This window comes from Osmia bicornis, unplaced genomic scaffold (genome assembly GCF_907164935.1).
Source record: "Osmia bicornis bicornis unplaced genomic scaffold, iOsmBic2.1, whole genome shotgun sequence".
NCBI lineage: Eukaryota > Metazoa > Arthropoda > Insecta > Hymenoptera > Megachilidae > Osmia > Osmia bicornis.
Window position 1 is genome coordinate 1,178,992 of NW_025791458.1, and position 24,626 is coordinate 1,203,617.

The following is a 24,626-nucleotide window of genomic DNA, read 5'->3' on the forward strand; positions in this document are numbered from 1 at the left end:
CGGTAATTATAAACCCTATTGGGTGCAGATTGATTTTTGTAAGGAAATGGCTTCATTAAGTATGGTTTTATTGCAAATGCATCATCAGCTATGAACACATATGGAACTGGCATGGACCTCCCCGGTAAAGGTGAATTTGGTAGAAGGTCTAAAGTGTTATTTTCTAAAGCTGGGAATAGTGAACTTTGTAAAAAAACACCTCCATCAGAAATTCTGCCATTGCATCCAACGTTCATATAAGTAATTTTGTAAGATGGGTCTGCCACTATCATTAGCACGATGCTATGGGATCCTTTATAATTAAAGTAATAACTCCCACTATTAGCCGTTGCCTTAAAAACAATATGTTTCCCGTCTAGTGAACCAAGGCAATGAGGAAAATTCCATTTTTCTTCATACATTTTCGCAATATGCATCCATTCCGATTAAGTAGATGGGACCTAAAATAAAGACTATTATTATTACAGGCAAACTCATCGACGCTTCCAACCGCCGAAGCTGAAGGTTCAGGAGAAATTCAGGAAAATCAAATGTTGAGGCCACATCGTGGAGCAAACAAAAGAAAAGGCGACGATATTCTGCGAAGGTGCACAAAAATCCTTTCGGAGTCAAACGACGATGACCAAATATTCTGAGATTATGTTGCCTCAGTGTTGAGAAATTTCAGAAACACAGAAAGCAAAAAAAAATTACGAAAAATTGTGCAACGAGCAATCGTGGATATACAAGATGAAGAGGATTCCTCAACATCTTCCACAACGTCGTTCTCCTCCGATTCATCACCACAAACTGTAGACGCGACTATATTCTATCAATTATAATAAACATTTTTTATAGTGACTTTTTTAAAACATGTTCATTTTTACTTAAATAAAATCCTTCTCTTTCCTTACCTTTAAATATTCCTCATGTAGTGTATCGTACAAAGCTTTGCATACTTCCGGAATAATTTTGGATATGGTGCAGACAGGAATTCTGAATAAATACATCAATGAATGATATGATTCTCCTAAAAAAAACGATTATGTATATTGACTGATAGCTATGTGAACCTGGCACCCGACTTTTAAAAAATTAACTTTTTTTTTCATAAAACGGTAGTATATCGTTTGTAGTTGATTGTAGTGTAAAAAGTTTCGTTTGTAGTTGAATAGTTTAAAAGTTACAGCCGATTGTTTATACTTCAAAAAGGTAACTTTCTCAATTTTTAATATTTTTGAAATCTGTTTTTTCCATCTGATAGGGAATCGTTTGTAGTTGTTTGTAGTGAAAAAAGTTTCGTTTGTAGTTGAATAGTTTAAAAGTTATACATGATTGTTTATACCCATCAGCCAACTTCGTCAATTTTTAATATTTTTCAAATCCGTCTTTTCCAACTTGTTCGGAATGGTTTCTAGGTGTTTGCAGTGACTGTATTGGATACTTGGGCATAAAATAAAATATGGATATATATTATGTTTCTGCAGAAGTGTTCGCGCAGTGGCTTTCATGACTCGTTCTTTCAAATCATTATGAATTTCCCACTTACCAGTAATTCGTTTAATGATCGCGAAGTAATGAGCATCAATGTAGATAATCGCGGAAACAAATTTATATGTATAATTATCGTAAACCAGCTTTTCTGGTATTTCCTCAACTGTAAATTGTTTTCTGCAATTGGGATAATTCATTCGAGCTGAAAGCAAAGCGTTTCCAACATGTTCGATGTTAAGCACCATGTGTTTGCCTCCCGAATGAATTTTCGTAATATTGGTACTTTTGCATCGTGAACACGTGTTTGTATGACTTGGTTTACAAGCTTCATTTACGGCTTCTTGTAGACCTGCCAGGCCGCATCTATATATAAAGGCTGGGTTAAGATATAATACCGGCGTAATGATTGACTCTTCTATTAAACAATTAGTGCATCGAACGGTTGTTTCAAGAGACGGCACATTACGAAGAATAAATTTTTCCTGCAGATGTGAAATGTTAATCGAGCAATCAATTATTCCATCTTTCATTGCTTTAGTGTCACTTAAGATACGTCCTTGTTCTTTATATAATTTTGTCGACACACCCATCATTGACAGTGTGTGAATAAATGTAGATATGTAGATGTTACTTTTTGCAAGATACATACACGGAATATGTTTGGAAATCATGATAAGCAACTAAAATGCTTTGAATAGTAGAATCGAACGCACATGTGTTGCGTACGCTAACGATCTGTTTACCGATATTTATTGGTTTTAAAGAATTTCCATTTACAAGCATCGGTACCACTGGGGTAAATTTTGGCCGTTTGTGAATAATCTCGATATCAGGACATGCAGTGAGATATTTACCTCGTTTGTTCGCTCTATCTGATATTTTTGATTTAATTGGATTTGTCTTTTTAACAAGACCTTTCCAATTTTCGGTCTCGTTAAGAAAGGATGTTTCCGAGGGAACAGTGTAAATAATATCTCCCGATTGGGGTAAAACATTTGTTACATCTTTTACCAAGTCCTCCGATTTATCAATGTGAGACTCGATCGAATTGTCAAGAAAATATTCAGATCCTCTTGTGCTATCAGTGGCTACTTCTTCACGTGAGTTTATTAGCGGAAGATTTCTTTTCTTAGTTTCTTTTTTCGGTACATTCAATAGTTTAGTAATTCCCATCAAAGATCTAAGATGAATAACGAGAAATTTGTCTACTCTGATAGCCTTACCCTTTCTAAAAAACTTGATGTTTTAGTTCCCGAAAGTATTCTTCACTTCGAGTCGAACTAGCAACATGTATATCTCTCAACTCTACGAGAGTGGAGTTTTGTTGTTCATTGGGTACCGTTGTCATTACAGCTGTCCACAAAACAAACTGTTTCGATAATTTGAATAAAGAAGAACCAAAATGAGGGCAATGGTATGGATTTAATACCTATTCTACGTTCGTACACATCATTTAGGCAGGCCGTACACCAAAGATGCATCAAACATGCAACATGCGACGTAAGATAAATACCGTGCATATAACATTCTTTAAATTTTTCAGGATTGATTTGCTGCACTGGTTTACACGATTTAGCAACATATGACATGTACATTAGGTCGCATTCTATGTTGTGTATTCTATTATTATTGTTTATTTCTTCTATTATCATTCTCTTATTATTGTTAGCTTGTAAATTACTTTAATTTTCAATAGGAAGGAACTGTCCGGTTTTATGGAAATCACGGGTTTTTCCTAACATCATAAAACACGTATTTTGCAGTCAATGCTTCCGCAGCTTACAAATATTCTGAACTGAACCGTGGTAACAATAACTTTATGAAGCCATCGACCAGTTTACTACTTTCCTAGAAATATTTTCGTGTTGATTGTCTACTTCTATTGCCTCGGGATTAGTATGTTTCATTTTGGGGTTCTTTATTCTCAATATGTTTTGTCAGAGTCAAAACGCTTACTCAGTTTATTGCCCGGCACGGTCAGTTTGCAACCACCTGGAATTTCCTCGACGTCACAGGGGTAGTATCGGTACCCGAGACTACCGTTAGGCCGCGTTCAGACTATGCAATAAACTTGTACATACAACTTTTCGTGCAACCGAGGGTCCGAATTTCTATGTTTGTGGCCGTGCCTGTACCACGTATGCCGTCCGAAAAAGGAAATGGTTTTCTCTTGTAGAAATACTAACTTCCACATTTTTTATCACATCTTTGCGGAAGCGATGTCAATCGATTCCTTATGTTTTTCTGATCAAAATTATACCAAACGCGACATAAGTTGGACAATAATGAACCAAGTTACGTGAAAAATCTAAATGCATAATTAAAAGCCAGTTTCGTTAAAAGTAGTCCAGTTTACGTGATATGAGGTATCATTTTAATCGGGAGAACACCAGCAATCCATTAGTACCACTTTCATACCGATGCGGTGAAAAATAAAGAATTTCATGTTTTGAAAAATTGATGCGGTCGGTCGATTCGACCTTAGTCGAAGGCGATGACTTTCATACCATCACCGACAAATATGTTTGGTAACTTGGCTACAATGCATCGTACAAAGATAGTCCGATTCTTCGTCGTTTTTACGACGTAAATCGGATCATATTTACGTTATCTAATAAATACATAATGAATCACGTACAGTAAATCATCATGTAAACCATAATGAATTATGTACAGTAAATATGGTTCAAATTATATCGTGTTTGGACACATTTTCATCGGAAGAATGTCAGGTATCCATTGGTGCTACAATTATAAAGATAAGACGAAAATGTCTGAAAATAAAATTTTCTTTGCTACGTGTTTACTTTGTCCAGTCGCGGTATCTATTTGATGTGCGTCTGTCTTCTTTCTTTGCATTGAATTAATTTTTTGTCTTTGTCTACTGAAATCAGCTTTAATCAAGCTAAGGAGAGGACACATTTCATCAATTTTAGGCGAAAAATTCAAGTCAATTAAAGAAGAAAAAAAAATATCGATAGCGACACTAGAACCAGCAACCTACTGATTACCATTATTTCACGTTACGCCGTCCACCATTTCGAGCGTTCTTCATTTTTTAACGCAAACTGTTTATAACGGAGTACAGCAATTATTATGCAATTTTAATGCAATTTTCTTGGAAAATCTTGAGAAGTGCACGCTACTGCTTTGCCAAATTAAAGGGTATAGCCGGGTAAGGTAGGCAAAATGGACCTTCAACCAAATTCAATTCAGAATGCGTCATTCGATAGCATATCAAAAGAAAATACTGTACACCAATTTTCATCCCCCTGGGGGGTTAACCAGGGGGGCAGTGATGGAGGCCAAAAGAGATTCCAGATCATGCCCCATTGCCCCTATTTCATAACATCCAAAAATTCTGAAAAAATTCTGATACACTACAAACACGGTAGCGTATTTTAGGGAATTTTTTCAGATATTTTCATTGCAAATTGTAGTTGTAAAAGATGAAAAACCGAACAAACAATCTGAAGAAACGCGATTTGTTACTGAAAATGTAAGAGCGCTACTTTTATATTACTGTGGTAATAACATATTAGCATAATTATTACTCTCGAATTTTTTCCGATTTGTTGATGTGGTGCAACGTAGTTAAAAAAATGAAAAACCAATTATTTAGAACGAAAAAGTAACTTTTACTTCGAATTTTTATTTGCTGTTTTTGTAGAATATGTATGAAGTACATATTGAATCAATTTTTTAACTACGTTGTACCACAACACAAAATCTGAAAAAATTCAAGATAGGGGGTCTTCTGCTTAAGATAGGGGGTTGAAAATTGATGTACAGTATTTTCTTGTGATATGTTATCGAATGACGCATTCTGAATTTAATTTGGTTCAAGGGCCATTTTGCCTACCTTACCCGGCTATACCCTTTGGAGAGGTCATTTTCAAAGACTGCAAGTTTCCAGAAAATCCGTTTTCCGTCGATTGCGCTGAGTGGTGGGGGGGAAAGTGGGCCTGATCAGCTTTTAGGGAAATTCAGAAGACCATTCCTGCGGCAATAGTCGCAGAAACTTGTGAAGTGTCAGAAAAGAATTTTACCGTAAGTGAAAATTTTATTTTATCCGAAATATGTGTACTTATGGAAACCACTCACCCTCGATATTTTTTTAAAACATACAATTCTTACGTTTGTTTTATACGCTGATTACGAATATCATAGTGAAAAGTTGGGAACTATTTGGGCATCGTAAGGCGGCCAGCAACGCTTTTCCAAAATAATAACTAATTCTTTCAACAACATTATTATTTGTTAATTCTTATGGCGGCGACGCGTTACAAAATTAAACGTACAGTGAGTCCAAGTGTGCGCACACAGTTTACACGTTCACTGCCGAGGGGGTTACCGGTGACCGGCATCGCAAATTACACGCACTCCAATAACTAAATGAAAAAGATAGAAAAATATTATTTACAATAGTATTGTTATTATACTAATAATGTAAAGTATGAAATCAAAAGCTTGACATTTGACATTGGAAAATTAATTATTCCTATTCTTAATAATTACAACTTCGTAACAAATGCCCATTTTCACTGCGGCAGTCAACGTGTTAAAACCGAATACCTAATTTACAGTTGGACTAAATAACTTGACGTTTTTCGAGAAGTTGTATGTGCTTATGTCGTTTTAAAAAATTACAATTTGTTGAAATCGTGAAAGAAAATAGTGAAGGGTAATATTTCAACTTTTTTATGTGAGCCTATAATGAAAATTTAAAATATGTCTTTCGTTTGTCGCAATTTTCGGGAATTTTAATTTTTTCGACCTTCTAACTGCATTTACCGATCTCGATGAAATTTTCAGCATACACATAACTTATTAGAATCTACGAAAGAAATATTTTAAATTTTCATTATAGGCTCACATAAAAAAATTGAAATATTAAAAATTTTTCTTTCACGATTTCAACAAATTGTCGTTTTAAAAAATGACAAAAGCAAATATTTCAGAAAATTAATTTTTATAGCTTGTCAAAAAACCTCAAGTCATTTCGTCCAATTGTAAATGAGGTATTCTCTTTTAAATGCTGTACGCAGACTTTTGGGAGCCACTTTATCTTTAATTTGTTGACATGTCGCCATCACAAGAATTTGCAAATAATAATGTTGTTTAAAGAATTTGTTATTATTTCGCGAAAGCGTTGCCGGCCGACTTACGATGACTAAATAGTGACCAATTTTTTACTATGATATTCGTAATTAGCGTATAAAAAAAACGTTACAATACTAACTTTCGAAAAAATAAACGGTCAGTGCTTTTCGGAACTTTACCCACAAATTCCGATTATTTTTCTTTAATTAATAATATTTTCTTTTTCTTCTTTTTTTCATAAACAGATGGATGAGGAACAAGCAAATAACCGTAAGTATAATGTCAACTTTAATTGACAATGAATATACTGCATGATTCAAAAATATGGATGTAAGGTATATATTTCCCCTTTTTTTTTCAGAACAAACGATGATGAATATGATGCTGCAACTGCAGCAGCAACTGCAGGAGCAGCGGGAGCAGCGGGAGAGAGAACGCGTAGAGCAGGAGAGAGAACGCGTAGAGCAGGAGAGGCAGCAGCAGGTACTGCACAACCAAATAACGGTGCTGCACCAGCAGCTGCAGCAAACGGCTGCGTCAACTGCGGCAACAACCTCCAAGAAGAACGGAAAGGAGCAGGAGCAGGAGCAGGAGGAGGAGGAAAAGGCGCCACGTAGTAAGTATCAGAGTTCCCATCAAACAAATAATTGAGCCGTTTATATTGAAAGTGGCCTAAGTCCATTTATCTTCAAATCGAGATATTTAAGGGTTTGCGTTTCAATGAATTTAAAAATACACGTATAGGACACTAATGAATCTGTTCGCGTCGCGCGATTGCATACTTGCTCGAGCGGTTGTTTTTAAATTTGGCGCTGTGCGAGGGTCTGCGGTTGGACGATGTCACGCAACCCTGCGCAGGCGCGGGTGGCGTGTCGGTGGTGGTGGCGGGGTATGGCCCGGGATCGGGCCCGCGCATTGAACCGTGATCGGTCAATTTGTGCGGGTGTTTTCCCAGAGTTTTTCTGAGTTTTCCCAAATCTTTTAAAGAGTGAATTGTGTTTTGGATCTTGGACTGGTGGTGTTCGTTGACGTGCGCTGTGGCTGTCGGGCGTGGGTCCTCTTGTTGAAGCAACTAGGTGCTGTCATTTTATCTGCACGGCCGGGCGATCTTGTGGGTGGTTCAGACGGCTAGCTGTGCGCACAGTTCTGCGATCGGTTGATTCTGCCCACCTGGCTAGACGTGCAGTTAGTGGTGCATTTTTTACGGCCACTTTGTCCTCTTTGCCGGGACGTTACCTGTGATCAGGGTTTGTAGTTTTTTGGTAAGGACCACGACGATTTGTTGCGACGTCGGCGAGACACCATCCGATACGATTGGTAAGAGAGCTCTCGATTGTGCGAAGTTATAGTACGGCTTGAATGATTATGCAAGTGCATGTTAGTTTTAATTTCTAGTTTTATTTCACGTTTTAGATTATTAGATTTTGTTGTATCCTTTTATGTATATATTCTTTTAGTATAATTTGTTTGCTGGGACCAGGCTTTTTCCCCACTTTTGACTGGGGTTTTTTACAGCCGGTACCCGTAGAGTAGAGTCAGTTAGGGTTTTGAATTATTAAAGTTATTTTTTTGTTTTAATTATATATCAGTTGTTTTATTTATTTACCGGTGACGCCAATTCCACCTCATGTCCTTCCTCATTTTATTGTAACTCCGAATAGTCGGAACAGAATCATACTGCCTAAGTATATCTAAGGGTGTTAAATTTATAGTTCCTATTAAAATAGTGGCAATTATTAAGCGAATAAAATGCGTTTTCTTATCAAGAATGGAGTTAGGCCCTTTCAAAATAAACGGCTCAATTAACCAATTTGCGTCATAAATAAAACTTTAATTCTAAAATACATAACTGTTCAAACTTTACATTACAGAACGAGGAACGGCTGCGGGAACAAGAAGAAAACCCTACCGCGGGAGATTCCCGAGGGGAGGAGGACGAGGCGGCAAAGGCGGCAGGGGGGGGGGCCGCCAAATAAATATTATATTTCATTTGCCTAAATAACTAATTCTTTTAAAAACAATCATTTTTAGTATGTATTATAATTTCATTTAGTTATGTAAGTTACCTTTTCATATATACATACAGTGGACCGCAAAAGTATTCGTCCAACTTTTAAAACACAATACCTCCCTTAAAACTGCACTAAATAACTTACGGATTCTCGAGAAGCTACAAAAATTAATTTACTAAGATCTATGCCTTTGTCGTTTTAAAAAAATTAAAATTTGCTGAAATCGGGAAAGAAATAATAAAAGACAATTTATTATTTTTTTATTTCAACTTGTAACGAAAATTTAAAATATGAACATTTGTAAATTTAAATGTTATGTGTATCCTGAAAAATTCATCGAGATCGGTCAACGCATTTAAAAGTTACAAGTAATTGAAATCTCGGAAAATAGCGACTTTTCAGCTAAGATCGTGATTAAGTCAGTTCTTACATGAAAAGTCACGATTTTCGGAGATTTCAATTACATATAACTTTTAAATGCGTTGACCGATCTCGATGAATTTTTCAGGATACACATAACATTTAAATTTACAAATGTCATATTTTAAATTTTCGTTACAGGTTCAGATAAACAAGTTAAAAAGTTGCCTTTTACTATTTCTTTCCCCATTTCGGCACATTTTTATTTTTAAAAACGACAAAGGTACATATCTTAGTAAATTAATTTTTATAGCTTATCGAGAAACCTTCGGTCATTTGCTACACTTTTAAGCGAGGTATTCTGTTTTCAAAGGTGGACGAATACTTTGGCAGTGCACTGTACATAAATAATCCACATTTTATTTCAACCCTGCATCTTATCAAACTTAAACAAAAAATAAAATATTAAAAACAATATTATTCACATTGTTCTCTTTTATCAATTAACCAATAATAACAATAAACCACCTTACGATATCCGACCAATTCCGTTCATTCCTCTAAAAAGTGTGAAATAAAATAATTTCTATCAACAAACTACAACAAACTTCGAGATGCACTAAAAAGTACAAAATAAAATAAAATATAAAATAATTATTAATTACCAAGTTCGCCATACCGCGATCAAATCGTTATTGACAGCATCATTTATTCGACTATGTTTAATTTTGCACCGCCTCCGAAAAGATTGAAATGTATTTAGTATACTATTTAACGATTAAATAGCTTTTATTATTAACAGTTATGAAATGTTGGTATAAATGTAATAGAAATTATTACAATAAGAAAATAGAAAGTATTTCATATTATTCAGTGCATTTAGAACTAGGTTGTATTTTCGTTACAAATTATTTTATGTCAGTTTATATATTATTCCAGTACCCACACCTATGGGGTACCCACGAAACTTTTTTCACTACAAACAACTACAAACGATTCCCTATCACATGGAAAAAACAGATTTGAAATATCTCAATGTCGGGTGCTGGTCAATTTTTCAATTTTGTTTATTTATCAATTGATGCAACTACAAACGAAAATATTTTTACTACAATCAACTACAAACGATATACTACCGTTTTATGAAAAAAAAAAAGTTAATTTTTTAAAAGTCGGGTGCCAGGTTCACATAGCCGCTGTTGGTGATATGCTTTGCAATAAGTGCCGTCTTTTCATTTATAGAAGTATGCAAGTTAATATAGTAGAGCCTGCAAATACAGAACCCTTTATTCCGTCACCTAGTATGTCCTCAGTAACTGCATCCAATGTCGAAACATCCTTAACTGAATCACTACAAGCCTCAACATCTTCAGCCACCACATCTTTTGTCGAATCATCGGTAGCTGGAACATCCCGGGAAGTTTCATCGGAAGTTATTACAAGTACATCCTCGTCTTTTGAAGAATCGTCGAGCTTTTCTGATCCAACAGTAGAAGACCCGTCATTTGTTTTAGACTTTAGTATCGCTGATAACTCGAATGTGCAATATATTGAAATGCCATTTTCACGGGTAATTGCTTCACATGCATATTGTTTCGTGTGTGGGTCCAAGAAAGGTATCATCAGCGTGCCATTGGAAACGCGGAAGCAGGTATTTGTGATGCGTAGATTATATGTGCCTAAAGGGAATCGGTGCTGTCCTAATCACTTATTAAACAAACGGTTATATCGTAAGATTGTCGCGAAGTTAGAGATTTATTCCAATAGTAGTTTAATAGAAATTAATGAATTACGAGATCACTTTGAACTGATTGCAATTAACAGCGATTCTGAGATCAACGATAAAGTAGGTGATTTCACGTTATCGGAAGAACGTTTAAAAGTATTTACGGGTTTAACATGGGACAATCTCATTAGTCTTCGGGAACTATTGACTTCAATGCGAAACTCAGAAACTCGCAATATTACTCAAGTCATTGTAGTTTTTTTATTCAAATTGCGTACGGGTAACTCAAATATCATGATAGCAGCAATTCTTGGTTTGGAGCACGAACAACAAGTATCGAATTTTTGTAAATCGGTTTTAATTTCGTTTCAGAAAGATATTTTACCTAATCACTTCGGGTTTGGTTCTTTTTCTCGCGAGTATTTAATATATAATGAAACCTCTGATATTGCTAAACAGTTGTGTAATATTACAAATCAATTAGCATTGATTTTCGATGGCACATATATTCGGCATCAAAAAAGTAGTAATAACGAGTATCAGCGGAAATCATATTCTGGTCAGAAAAAAGTTCCGCTGTGTAAACCGTTTACCACCTGTGCAACAAATGGATATGTTGTTGATATTCTTGGACCCTTCTATGCGAATCAGAATGATGCCCAAATAATGAAAATCGTTTTGCAAGACCCAAATGGCTTACAAAATCTCATGAAACGCGGAGACATTTGCATCGTGGATAGAGGATTTCGTGACGTAGAATCATATTTGAGAGAATTAGGTTTTCAAGTACTGATGCCTGCTTTGAAAGGAAAACGTAATCAGCTCACAACTGCAGAGTCAAACGCATCTAGATATGTCACAAAAATTCGTTGGGTCGTTGAAGCAATTCACGGCATCATAGGTCAGAAGTATAAACTTTTGCATCATCAAATGGATAATAAATTATTGCCTCAAGTTAAATTGTTTTGTAAAATCGCTTGCTTTTTAAACAACAGATTTGGTAAACGTTTAAATTCTGATGTAGGACTTTCCCACAAGATAGTACAAAGAATGAAAAATGAAACTAACGAAAATACATTGGCCATAGAAGTTGAAAAGTATCACTGGAACCGACGCAAAATTCCATTCAAGCAGATATCAGCTACTCAATTATTAGATTTTCCGGAATTGACAGAGAACGACTTAAAAATCTTATTTACCGGGTCATATCAATTATCACAAGCAGTTTCATATTTAGCAGAAGTAATGGCCGCGGACAATAACATTAATATCCATAGCTTGAAAGAAAAAAACAATATCATTAAATTCCAAGTACAGTCGCGTCACATAAATAGTAAAACCTATCGTTGTTATATAGATTATGTACCAAACTCAATTAGTATTTCGGGTATAAAACGGTATTGCTGCGAATGTGCAAATGGTAATCGTACCATCGGGTGCTGCTCACACGTAGCAGCAATCATTTACTACCTGTCGCCCGCGCGGTACCAAGACACGATTGTTAGACCTGCCGAGATTTTAAGTACTATATTCCGCCAAGACGAAATAGTACCCGTCATTAACGAGAACAGTGACGAGGACTAAAATTATAAGTCACGTCAAACGGATATCGTAATGGGAGTCCTAAAAAAAAAAGATAAGTATTCCTATACGAAAGTTCATGTGCACATCCTCTAAACCAAAAAAGTTAAATAATTTTATGTCTAACAGGGTATATTGATGCAAAAACGACAAAACTAAAAAGTGGATTCAGGATATCAGCGATCATGTTTGCCATAACGTATCACCAATTACAAAATTATGTTCAAATAAGGTAAAATGTATATGTATAGTCTTCCATATTCATCGTAAATTAATACCACACATCTAGCCCACTGATAAAATATTGAAAACTATCCGTAGTTAGAACAACACACAATAGGAGAACCGGTAGTGCTCCAAAATTATATACAATTAATGATAAAATATTTTAAAAATACTTTTTAAACGTTTTTAAATGAATATTGTATATTATCATGTAATTAATAATTGAAAGAAATGATTTCATGGGAAAAAAAAAATTGGACTTCTTGGGGCGCGAACCTACGACAAAAAGTTTCCAGCGGTTCCGCAGTCGGAGACCTTACCAACTTATCTACCGGTCCCATTGAAAAACTTTCTAATATTTCAGAAGATAAGGTGCGTATACATATTCAATTAATTACATTAACTTCATTCCCTTCATTCAGATCTTGCTCCATCCAACGCAAAAATATAAAAAATCACACAATCCACTAATTACATAAAGGAAATGTAAAAATTGAAGGTATTTCTCAAGTTATCGCACAAAATATGCCGAAAATGACGGTTTTTGATTTTTGTAAGTACGTTGCACCACACCTAAAAATCTGAAAAAAATTGGAGATAATAGTCATGCTAATATCTAACTACTGTAAAAGTAAAAATCTAGTCGCTCGAAAGCTTCTACCCGAAATTTCAATTTTTCGTCTTTTGAATTGAATTCGTTTAAAACAAGCGAAAAACAGCATTCTCAGTAGCGATTATGTTTCGTCAACTAGCAACAATTCCGCACAGTCCGTCTTCAGTAAGTACGCAATTAATATCCACCATGAATCGCAAAAAATGTGAAACATCTCTATCCGAACGTGAAATTATTGTTAAGTTATTTAAAGAGGGTAAATCCGAGCGCAAAATAGGGACCATAATAGGAAGATCTAGAAGTACAATACAGTATATTCTGAAAAAATTTAAAGAAGAAAATATGATTATAAATAAAGCGCGATCAGGCAGACCCAGGAAATTGACTTCCCGTGAAGAGACAAGTATTGTAAGGGCTATTAAAAAGAATCCTCAAATTTCCGGACCTGAATTGCGGGAAAACGTGCAATCGGCGTCAGGAAAAGTTGTCAGTGTCGATACAGTTCAACGTGTGCTGCATAGAGCAGGTTTTAAGAGTCGAAAGAGTCGGAGAAAACCGTGGATCAATGCTACAAATAGAAAGAAGAGATTGCAATTCGCCAAAAAGTATGTTTCAAAGCCAGAAGAATTTTGGAAACGCGTTATTTTTACAGATGAAACAAAAATTTGTGTTTTTGATGCCCCTCGTAGGAATGTATGGCGAAGACCGAATACTGCATATCAAAAAGAAAACTTGACACCTATAGTCAAGCACGGAGGTGCATCATTAATGGTGTGGGGAAGCATGTCGGCGACTGGAGTTGGAGAGTATCATTTTATAGAGTACTATGAGTACTAGAGATTACTAAGGGTAATACATATTTTAGGAAAAGATTTTTTTGAAATTCGGCTTACAATAAGATTAGCAGCATCTTTTATATTAAAGGTTAGAGTTCAAATAAATCCACACATGTATAAGCTTGTATAATTTTTTCTATTCCGTATTTCAATATTCCCTGTAGCTCAAGTACGCATCTAGTATGATACACTAGATGCTCTAGTAATTGGAAGTTGATGCCTAAAGTAAATTCTGAGAAAAAGGAACTTGAAATTGGCTTATTTTCTATGTATCGTGGACAGTGGCGCACTCGGGGGGGGGGGGGGGGGGGGGGGGGGCTAGGGGCCCTGGCCCCCTCCAAAAAAAAGGAAAGAGAACGGTAGAAAATTGGTGAAATTATAGAACAGCTACTTCCTCTCCTATTACGATGACTTTTTGATATGTTATAAAGCTCAACATTTTTAACAACTTTATCCTATAACATATAAGGCATGCACACTAGGTCAGAGTCCGAGATATTTGCAAAACAAATGCCGATGCTAATATACTGAATTGTGTCTGCGTTGTGCATCTGTGGCTGCGTATACATATATAGTCGTTTCGTCGTTATTTGCCGTTGCTAAGCAACATCTAACATTGTTGTCTGGTTGATGCTTGTGGTCTGATTTTGCATTGAGTTTATTGAAAAGCATATCTTGAACTTGATACTTAGTTTTTCATCTTTAAGGAGTAGTCTTCACTGTAAGTAAATTCTCTAGCAACATTTTAAACTAAAATTTGTAAAAGATTTGTTATAATTTTCTAGGTAATTATTGAGATTAGGTTACACCTCACCGATTTTGATGAAATTTAAATATATTGTAAAACTCAACATTTTGAACAACTTTTTCCTATACATATAACCGCCGCTCGGCCTTAGTTTTCGAGATATTTTCGAAAAACTGTTGAAACTAACACATTGAATTCTGGCCATCCGTGTGTGTCCGTGACAACGTACGCATTAGTATGGGATCGGCGCTTCTCTACTGTTTCTGCAGGCAACAGCACGGCGACCAATGACCAATATATACCTTGTGTACTTCTGCATTCATGATTTCAATGTATCGTAGCTATGATGGCACCTGGGAATTTAATATAGCCTAACCTAACCCAATCTACTCTTCCTAATCAGTGAATTAAGTTAGGTTAGGGTAAAGTGATATTCTGGTCGCCGTTAGGCGACCAGACACACGTACGGAGATTCAAAATCATGAAAATTAGTTAAATTTAATTTTTAAGCCCACCCGTAATATATGTATATACATATATATTGGTGTCGGTCGCCGTGCTGCTGCCTGCAAAAACAGTAGAAAAGCGGCAATCCCATACTGATGCATACGTTGTCACGGACACACACGGATGGCCAGAATTCAATATGTTAGTTTCAACAGTTTTTCGAAAATATCTCGAAAACTAAGGCCGAGCGGCGGTTATATGTATAGGAAAAAGTTGTTCGAAATGTCTAATTTTACAACATATTTAAATTTTATCAAAATCGGTGAGGTGTAACCTAATCTCAATAATTACCATTTTTTAGATTTTGTACCTTAAATTATGGCTGAAAAACGCACGCAGAATACTTTATTAAACTATTTTAAAAAGAAACCAAAAATGGATGATCCAGATGTTAATACAAATTTGGATTCGGTTTCCCCAGTCGTAAGTCAAATAAAACCATCGAGTTATTCGGATGATCGTGCTTCCTTAGTTATTCATAATTCTTACGACCTCGCATTGTTAAAAGAGCAAATATTTAATTCTAACGATAATTTGGATATTGTACAAAAATTGTGGAAGCCGGAACCGAATTTTAATTTCCCCACAACTTGTGTTGCAAATCACAACCGAAGTTTTCAATACATATGGTTTGAGAAATTTACATGGCTTACGTACTCACAAGTTGAAAATAGTACATACTGTAAATATTATGTTTTTTATGCACCAGCTAATGTCGGCAAATCGAAATCTGAAATACCTGGACAGTTAGTTACGCAAGGTTATAATAATTGGAAGAAAGCCATTGAAAAATTTAATCATCACCAGAACACAAATTATCACATAGCAGCTTACGAAAAACTAAAAAATATTAAAGATGGAAAATGTCTTTCAGTTGATCGACAAATTGATGTAGGCAAGGTATGACAAGCTGCAGTTAATCAGAAACGATTAGAACCGATTATAAAAACGGTAATTTTATGTGGTCGGCAAAATACATATACCTTTGAGAGGACATCGCGATTATGGAGAATTTTCATTTGAACACGAGCCAGTTGCCAATGAAGGCAATTTTCGAGCTTTATTAAGAATGCGAGTCGATGCGGGTGATGAAAACCTCACTGAACATTTTAAACATGCTCCCAAAAACGCTACTTATATTAGCTGGAATATACAAAACCAAATTATAAACGTTTGTAACGAAATCATTTTGAATCGTTTGGTTAAAAAAATTAATTCGGCGAAATGTTTTTCACTTCTTGCTGATGAAACTTGTGATATTTCTACTACAGTAAAACTTGGATATATGCAACAAACATTGGGACCCAGGCGTTGCATATATCCAGTCGAGGTGTCGAATCTCGGGTTACACGCGACGAGCAGCCAAGCGTGAACGTAGAAAAGAACAGACAGTGGTGGAAAGAGAGAGAGGTCCGATGATCAAAGGAAAGAGCCGAAACGTATCGGTGTGACTAATACTAATTCAACTATAAAACTTTTTTATTTTTGACTTTTTTTTACTGAAACTTTTACTAACGCATTGGTGAAATTTTTCTGATTAAAATGATACCAAACACGATATAGTTTGAATTATAATTACTTGCTAAAATTGATGTTAAAAGTTGGCGAAAAGCAAAGGAGGATTGGAAATGAAAACCGGTTGCGGCGTCGACTCGGGTTTCAAACGTTGCATATATCCAAGCGAGGTGTCGATTCTGCGTCCGTACAAATCGTTTGTACCGTGCCGCGTTACCTATTCTACGTTCGTACACAACATGCGACGTGTTGCATGTTGCATGTTGCGTGTTTCATGTATCTTTGGTGTACGGCCTGCCTTATACATATGTAGCCAAATCATATCGTGTTTGATACCATTTTAATCAGAAAAATCTCACAAATGCATTAGTAAAAGTTTTATTAAGAAAAAGTTAAAAATAAAAAAGTTTTATCGTTCAATTAGTATTAGTCACACCGATATTACGGTCGGATCATATTACACGGTTTCCTCGCCGAGCGGCTCGGTTCGGCTTAGGGGGTTCCCCCCAAGTGGAGGGGATAGCGATGTTGCATATATCCAGACAAACTTTTGTTGCATATATCCAGGTTTTACTGTATACTATAGACGCAGAAAATGATAACAAGCTTGGTGAACAATTCTTACAATTTGTTCCGGTTACAAACACTACAGGGAAGGACTTATCTGTAAAAATATTAGAAAGCATAAGTAATTATGGCATTGATTTATCCTATTTACGTGGACAAGGTTACGACGGTGCCGCATCAATGAGCGGAAGGTTTAATGGTGTTCAATCTCATATATCAGCTATATATCCGCAAGCTTTATATGTTCATTGTGCATAGCATAGTTTGAATTTGGCAATAGGAAATGCTGTATCTGTGGTTGAAATAAGAAATTGCATTGGTATAATTGAAAAAGTACACAATTTCTTCAATACCCCTAAGAGACAGAAAGTCCTTATCGACAATATTGATAAGTATGTACCGGACGCTAAGAGACAAAAACTACGCCAAGTTTGTCCCACTAATGTCTGTGAAGTTGGCATATCATTTTCCAGCAGATCAAAAATTAAAGGGAGTTCTTTTCGCATGCAGTCGAGTTCTATAATTCCTGATAGTTTTTAGTGATAGTTCTACTGATTTTATCCAAAAATTAGCAGCAGAGCAGAGGTGATAGTTATTTTGCCCCAAAAAATTAGATTTTCGTATATACAGGTGATATGCTAGTTGATTCTCGATAGTTCTGTTAATTGTAATCGAGTTCTCGTGTAGTTCTGGTGACATACATTACATTTCCAAAGAGTTCTGATGATAAGAACAATTAGAAAATTTTTTAAACAATTATTTTACTCGGAAATCTCGTATTTTTAAATATAGATATGATATGCTGGTCGTATTTCGATAGTTCTGTTTATTATGAAATAGTTTGCGTGTAGTTTTTGGCATGTATAATGCCTTCCCAAAAATTCTGATTATGAAAATAATTAGAAAAGTTGTTAAACAAATTACTTTTCATTTCTACCAATTTTCGACCGATCTGCGCATCCCCCACCATTAGCTGGCGACAGGAGGCCGCGCGGCGATTGTTTCTCGATTGGAGTATGTACAATGAGTTGCATTGAACTTGTCGCAGTGAAGTTGGCTACAAATTCACTACGCATTCACGCAGCGTTGGTGAGCCGATTTGTAGCCAACTTCACTGCGACAAGTTCAATGCAACTCAGTGTATTTACATACATACACGTAGCGTATGAGACTGTTCTTCGACTACATGCCTTGAAGACATCAACTAGTTTTTTCTTAAACACGCGTAATTGAATTTTTTTGCGTTTCGACAAATTTACATCGCTCGTTTTTACAAAACTGTCATTTACGAATAATAAAAAGAAAAGAACGTAGAAAGAAAAATTCCTTTTAAAAATGAGGAAATTATCATATGATAAAATTATTTTACAACAAATTTTGTCGAATGTTAAGTATTGTACTATTGATAAAAAAGGGCGCGTTCTTCCACCTTCCGATGAAGTTTATAAGAGAATTTCAGAACTTATGGCAGATAAAGGATTGAGGATCACGCCAAAACATATTCATACGATCGTTAATAATAATCATCAGGGTTTTAAAGATTTTATTTTAAAAACATTTAATATTCGAATGCAAGAATCGACTAACTTTATAAGCAATAATGATTTTAATACAACAGAATATGTAGATCAAAGTACAGATACTCAAACTAGTTTTATCTCGATTAATATCAACCTTGTAATATCACAAGAAAAATGGCTCGTCATCCGACCCCAAAAGAAAATATATGGTAAGCGTACGTATTGAAAATTGCGAGAAGGGTGGGCGGACATAGTTGCTGAAGCAATTTGGATACAGCACCATCTTGATTGTGTGTTTGTTTTTAAAAATAATAACGTCTACCGAAGTGCAACTGCAAAATATTTTTTGGCATTTGAGGGATTTCGCTGCGAATGTAGCGCGAAAATTTGCGGAAGTTTGATAAAAGAACCGGGAAAAAATGTCGATGTTATTTTCAAATGTCACATTAATGGCATTAGACCTAAAGCTCATTCTGGAAAAAAACGAAGGCAGTTGAGAGGCGTACGTCGTCTCCAAGTTGCTGACTTCCTTATTAATAGATGTGCAGATGCTGTGACTTGGCGTCGAAAAGAAGCTGGACGTATAAAGAAATTTGGAGATAAAACCCACCGGTCTTGCCAAGTAATGAAGTTGTCCGAAAAGCCAAAGAACAGCGACTTTTGGATAAATACGGTTTAAAATTTGCAAACCCTGCATTAAATTTATTGAAAAGTGCTGAACATGGTATGTTTGTTGGATGCATACATCACGTCGCATTGCTAAAATTTAACTGTGTTTATTGGCGACCCGAACAATTGGAGATATATATATCCCGGTGTCGTAAAGATCCAAACGCAATATTAGCTATTGATGCTACAGGCGGTATTGCAAAGCGTGATAAATCACACGAGCCACACATTTTTCTTTATCAGTGTGTACTCGTGACAAAAGAAGGTAGCATGCCCACGTTCCAGATGGTTTCCGCTGATCAACGATCTCTCATTGTAGCTAATTTTTTGCGCCTAATTCTTGCTATAAACGCACCAATCCCACCTATCGTCGTTACTGATTTTGGTTGGTCATTATTGATTGCAGTTGCAGAAATATTTGGCAGATGCTCAAGCTTTAATGATTACTTACAAAAGTGTTATAATGCTATTGTAAACAAATCGACTTCGTTGCCATCTACTTTTATGAGATTAGACATATGTCACCTCTCGGCAATGATTACGCAATGGTCAAGTCTAAAAGGAAAAAATAAGAGCTTAGTACGGCGATTTTATAAAAAAATGCATTGGAAAAGCTACTCAAATTTCAAATTTAGAAGATTTGTCGTACTTTATAGAATCGATTATCGTTGTTTCCCTCAGCAAATGTATCGGATCAAATGTAAATAACGAGCCTCTGCCATCTGTTGAACGACTAAGATTTTTAAACGATAAAATAAAAGGCGTACAATTGAAAAATGATGATGATGATGATGATGAGATTAATGCCGAAACTGATGAAGAAAAACAATTTGATGCAGAAGAGAACCCTGAAGAAAATAAAGTCGGGAAAATAGGCTGGAAATTGTGGAGTGACCATTTATATAACTTAGCAGTAGATATTGCTGATCAGTCGACGAACGGTGATGTGTTGAACGCATGCTATAATGTAGACTTCGCGAAAAAGCTAAAAAGATATTTGCTTCCATATGTACCACTATGGACTAACATTATGGTGCCCATCTTCCGGAGAGGCTCGGTAACCCCTACCTCAGCTGCAGTTGAGTCAGAATTTTCTGATTTAAAAAATCGTGATTTTAGAGGTAAAATTCCGATGCGGATAGATAGATTCGTGCTCCAACATCTACAGCGTATTGATGATAAATTAAAGGAACGCTGCAAAGAATCGGAAGAGCAAAATATCACCGATGTTTATGAATTCCCAAAAGCAGAACGTGATTCTGAAGCTACAAAGTTGCAAGAGGTAAACGACTTTCAGCACGCTACTAAAAATGTTGAAATCTCGTTTGGTGTAACTCCAAAAAATGTATGTAGTACTCCAAATAATAATACGAAAGATAAGTCAAATAATTTAATATCAAAGGAGACTTCAGCAAAATTCGTATCGCCAATAACAGAAGAGAAAGTCAAAGGATTCCAATGGTACACCTTACAGAGCTGTTTCGACGATGCTCAAAACTCCACTATAAACGATAATAATTATATTTTCGATTCATCGAAAGTAATAAATGATATACCTTATAAAGGAAACCTATTTACAACAGACGAAAATATTCCAGCTGACAATGAATGGAATGTTCAAGAAGAATGGAGAGGTTTAAATAAAAACATAAAACCTAACAATCAAAGCGATGATCAAACCTAACGATCAAAGCGAGTGGGTCTATATTAATGTTTCCAAAATAGGTCAAATCCCAGTTCTTTTAAACGGAAACATTTCGGGACCGGTGCGTGTAAATGACTACAATTTAAATGTAATGCAAACGTGTGCTTTTGATTCGATTTTTCAGGTCGTTGTCAGTGGGCTTTTAGCAAATAAGACCTATCGCGGAAATGTACAGTCATCCGATTATCCAATTATAAATCTTGCTTAGAATGTCAGCAATAAAAAAAAATAACAAAAGACAATTATGTTCAAAGAGCTAAGATATTATTAATGACTCCAATTTTTCAAAACACTCTCACGACCTACACGAGAAATATAAAACGCCTTGTTGCTGAATGCAATGCTGCTCATTTAGCTCAGTTTCTTTTTGAAAAAGAACCAAGTCATTCTTATAAGATTCAATGTTCCTGCGGATATGTTAATAACAGAAAATTTCAATTATTAAACGTGAACATTGATATGATTCTTTGCGGTGGTCTACATCTAATACAAGAAGCAATCGATGATTGTATAACAATTGAAAAGACTTGTTTTAACTGCAAAAAGAAAACAGCGAGTTTGACAGAATATGGGCCGCACCTAATAATCGACACTTCTGTTGTGACTGACAGTAATTATCCGAACAAAGATAAATTCATTACTCACAAACTGAATTCACTTAAAAAAATCGTGACAATCGGTGAGAAAATGTATATACTAATCGGTATAGTCGATTATAGTAAAGAGAAAAAGCACTATGTTGCGTATACATTAGCAGGTGAATATTGGTACAAATTTGACGACTTAATTAACAAAAGGGCAACAATTAATACCATACGATTATACGTCCACATGTAATCGCATATGCAATATGCGATATTTAACAATGACGAGTTTGTGACATAATTTAATTTTAATATTAGTATTCATTTCTATTATAATGCTTCTTTTCATATATTTTTTATATTCGTTTCTTCTTCCGTTTATATTTGTTTTTATATTTTTTATGCTTGTTTTCTATTAACGTTGGTGCCGAACAAACCTTCTTAAAAAGTTTTCTTTTATATTAGTCTAGCACAGGGAAGAGAAAATACCTAGTTTAGAGTTTTGGTTTTTAGTTTCTGGTCTTTGGTTTTTAGTTTATGATTTAATATATATAAGAGAAAGCTTTTTATTTTTTATTGTTTAGTTTTATTCTATCTAGGATAAGTATGTATAAGAAAAAGTTTTTTTAGTTCAGTATGTATTCGTTTCAACTCATATTAGAGAAAATATTTTTTGTATCTTTGTATTCAATCATTACTATATTTCTTTTAATTTCTAGCTCTCTATTTAACTGTATCGCTTCTTACAAGTAAACCTATCCAAGTTTATTTTATGTTATTTTATTCCATCTGCTTAGGGTAATAAAGAGGTGATTTATATTAGTTTAGTTTATTTATGTTACTTTATTTTATTTTACTATACTTAATTTTGTTCAAAGTTCAATTTTTATATATTTCTCGCCAATTCGTATAGCTAGCAATATCTATACTCAGTAATTCCATCAGGAATTATAGAACTCGACTGCATGCAAAAAGAATTCCCTTTAATTTGGAAAACGATCTGCCGGAAAACGATCTGCTACGGGAAGTTAGCAAATCGATGTTTTTTTGGATAAAATCAGCAGAACTATCACTAAAAACTATTAGGAACTATAGAACTCGAGTGCATGCGAAAAGAAGTCCCTTTAATTTTTGATCTGCTGGAAAATGATATGCCAACTTCACGGACATGTCCCACTAGGTGGGTGGAACGTCATGAAGCCATCATGACCATGGTGGAATTATATGATGCAGTGATTCGTAGTCTTGAAACAATCAGTTCTTGGGAAGACAGAGACTCGTCTTCTAATGCAAAACTGTTAAATAATTCGTTGTGTGAATTTGGTTTTATAATATCTTTATTTAGCTTGAAAAATATATTTGCGTACACTTTACCACTGTCTAAAATTCTGCAAAAGTCTAGTAATGATCTTTTAATTGCCCTAAATTTTGTTGATAATGTTGTGACTCAATTAAGTACTATTCGTAAAGCACCCGATTCTACTTTTAAAGATATTTACGATGAAACCTGCATAAAAGCCAATAAATTTAAGATTGACATTAAAAAGCCAAGAACTGCATCGAAACAAACATTAAGGTCCAATATTCCAGCCGATTCTACAGAAGAGTATTTTAGGAGAAATATTTTTATTCCATTTGTTGACCAAATATTGAGTCAACTTCATGAACGTTTCACTCGACACCGCAACATGTTGAAACATTTTCTTATTCTTTTACCAAATGGGAAAGACGCTTCAACAGCAAGTCTAATGGATGATTTTCGTCAGTTGTGTGAATTTTATGCACGTGATTTGACTTCCACAAATCAAGCAATTTTAAACGCGGAATTCAAATTGTGGCGTGCAAAATTTGAAAAAACGGTTAGAACAGCTCCATGCATAAATGCCATTGATGCGGTTTCAAAATGTGACCAAGTAATATATCCTAATATTTATTATTTATTAAAAATATTGCCAACACTTCCGGTTACAACGTGCGTCAGTGAAAGATCATTTTCTACCTTACGAATTTTAAAAATGTATTTAAGATCTACAATGACACAACCACGACTGAATGGATTGGCTATGTTGTACATACACAGAAACATTAATATAAGTGTAAATGATGTAATCGAAGAGCTGTGTAAGAAGAAAAAAAAACTGGATTTTATTTTGTAAATAAATTTCTAAAATAAACTAATGGATTTTATTTAATGTGTATTAAAAATCTTTCCATCGCCTGATTCAAGAAATTTCAGTATCAGTATTTGTGAAGTATGTACACTGGCAATTTTTGCACTACACCATAAAAAATTTGATCCCCTTTACTCGGCACCCCCCAAGATTAAATCCTGAGTACGCCACTGATCGTGGAAAATGCCCCCTTTACTTGATTCGCTTCTGCCGACACCAATCATTATTAAACGCAGAATGAAAATTTTCATGCAAAGATACAATGTCAAAGGAAATAGAAACTGTATCACTTACCAGAATTCGAAGATGCCCGTGGTCTACAGGTTGAGGGTAGTAACATTCTCCAAGTTCGATTTGCTTACAGTTTTCGTTTCCACATAAAGAAACGTCGACCAAAAACGATGATTCTTCGATAAAGCCTTCTACGCGAAAAACGGGCACCGAATTCGCAACTTCAGAATTCTTGATACCCGAACAAACAGCTACAGAAAAAAGCCGACAACCGAAATTAATACAATTTCAAAGTATAATTACAAAAAGTTAATTAGTAACACTGAATAACTAACTAGACCTAACACACGTTTATACACAAGTTAACATAGGTTAATTTTTTTAAACCAAGAAACGTACGAGTCAGTATATTATAACACGTCCATACCGTTCGACCGTTGTATTCGGAATGATTCTGTAATGGCGACGAACGACGAAGGG

General features: G+C 35.2%; 1 protein-coding gene across 3 annotated transcripts; it reads right to left on the reverse strand.

Annotated features, from left to right (window-relative positions):
- Positions 1 to 357: 357 nt before the first annotated feature.
- On the reverse strand, positions 358 to 24,286 carry LOC114881288. 3 transcript variants are annotated; one of them, XM_046289861.1, is made up of 4 exons: positions 24,210 to 24,286; positions 10,247 to 10,426; positions 894 to 1,009; positions 358 to 440 (listed from the first exon to the last, which is right to left on the reverse strand). In XM_046289861.1, the coding sequence occupies exons 1-4, from the start codon at positions 24,253 to 24,255 to the stop codon at positions 426 to 428; spliced, it is 357 nt and encodes a 118-aa protein (XP_046145817.1). In that variant the 5' UTR covers positions 24,256 to 24,286; the 3' UTR covers positions 358 to 425. The 3 variants fall into 3 exon arrangements, with proteins under 3 accessions (XP_046145817.1, XP_046145818.1, XP_046145816.1); XM_046289862.1 differs by lacking the exon at positions 358 to 440 and having other exon boundaries at positions 630 to 1,009; positions 10,247 to 10,351; XM_046289860.1 differs by lacking the exon at positions 358 to 440 and having other exon boundaries at positions 630 to 1,009.
- Positions 24,287 to 24,626: the final 340 nt, after the last annotated feature.

Excerpts from the sequence above, each read along its gene's own strand:
- LOC114881288 (XM_046289860.1), bottom strand. The coding sequence starts at position 24,255 with ATGTTACTACCCTCAACCTGTAGACCACGGGCATCTTCGAATTCTG. Across the intron at positions 10,427-24,209 it reads ACGGGCATCTTCGAATTCTG|AAAAGCTCGACGATTCTTCA; the intron begins GTAAGTGATACA and ends CTGTTGGATCAG. Across the intron at positions 1,010-10,246 it reads AGTTACTGAGGACATACTAG|GAGAATCATATCATTCATTG; the intron begins GTGACGGAATAA and ends CGTTTTTTTTAG.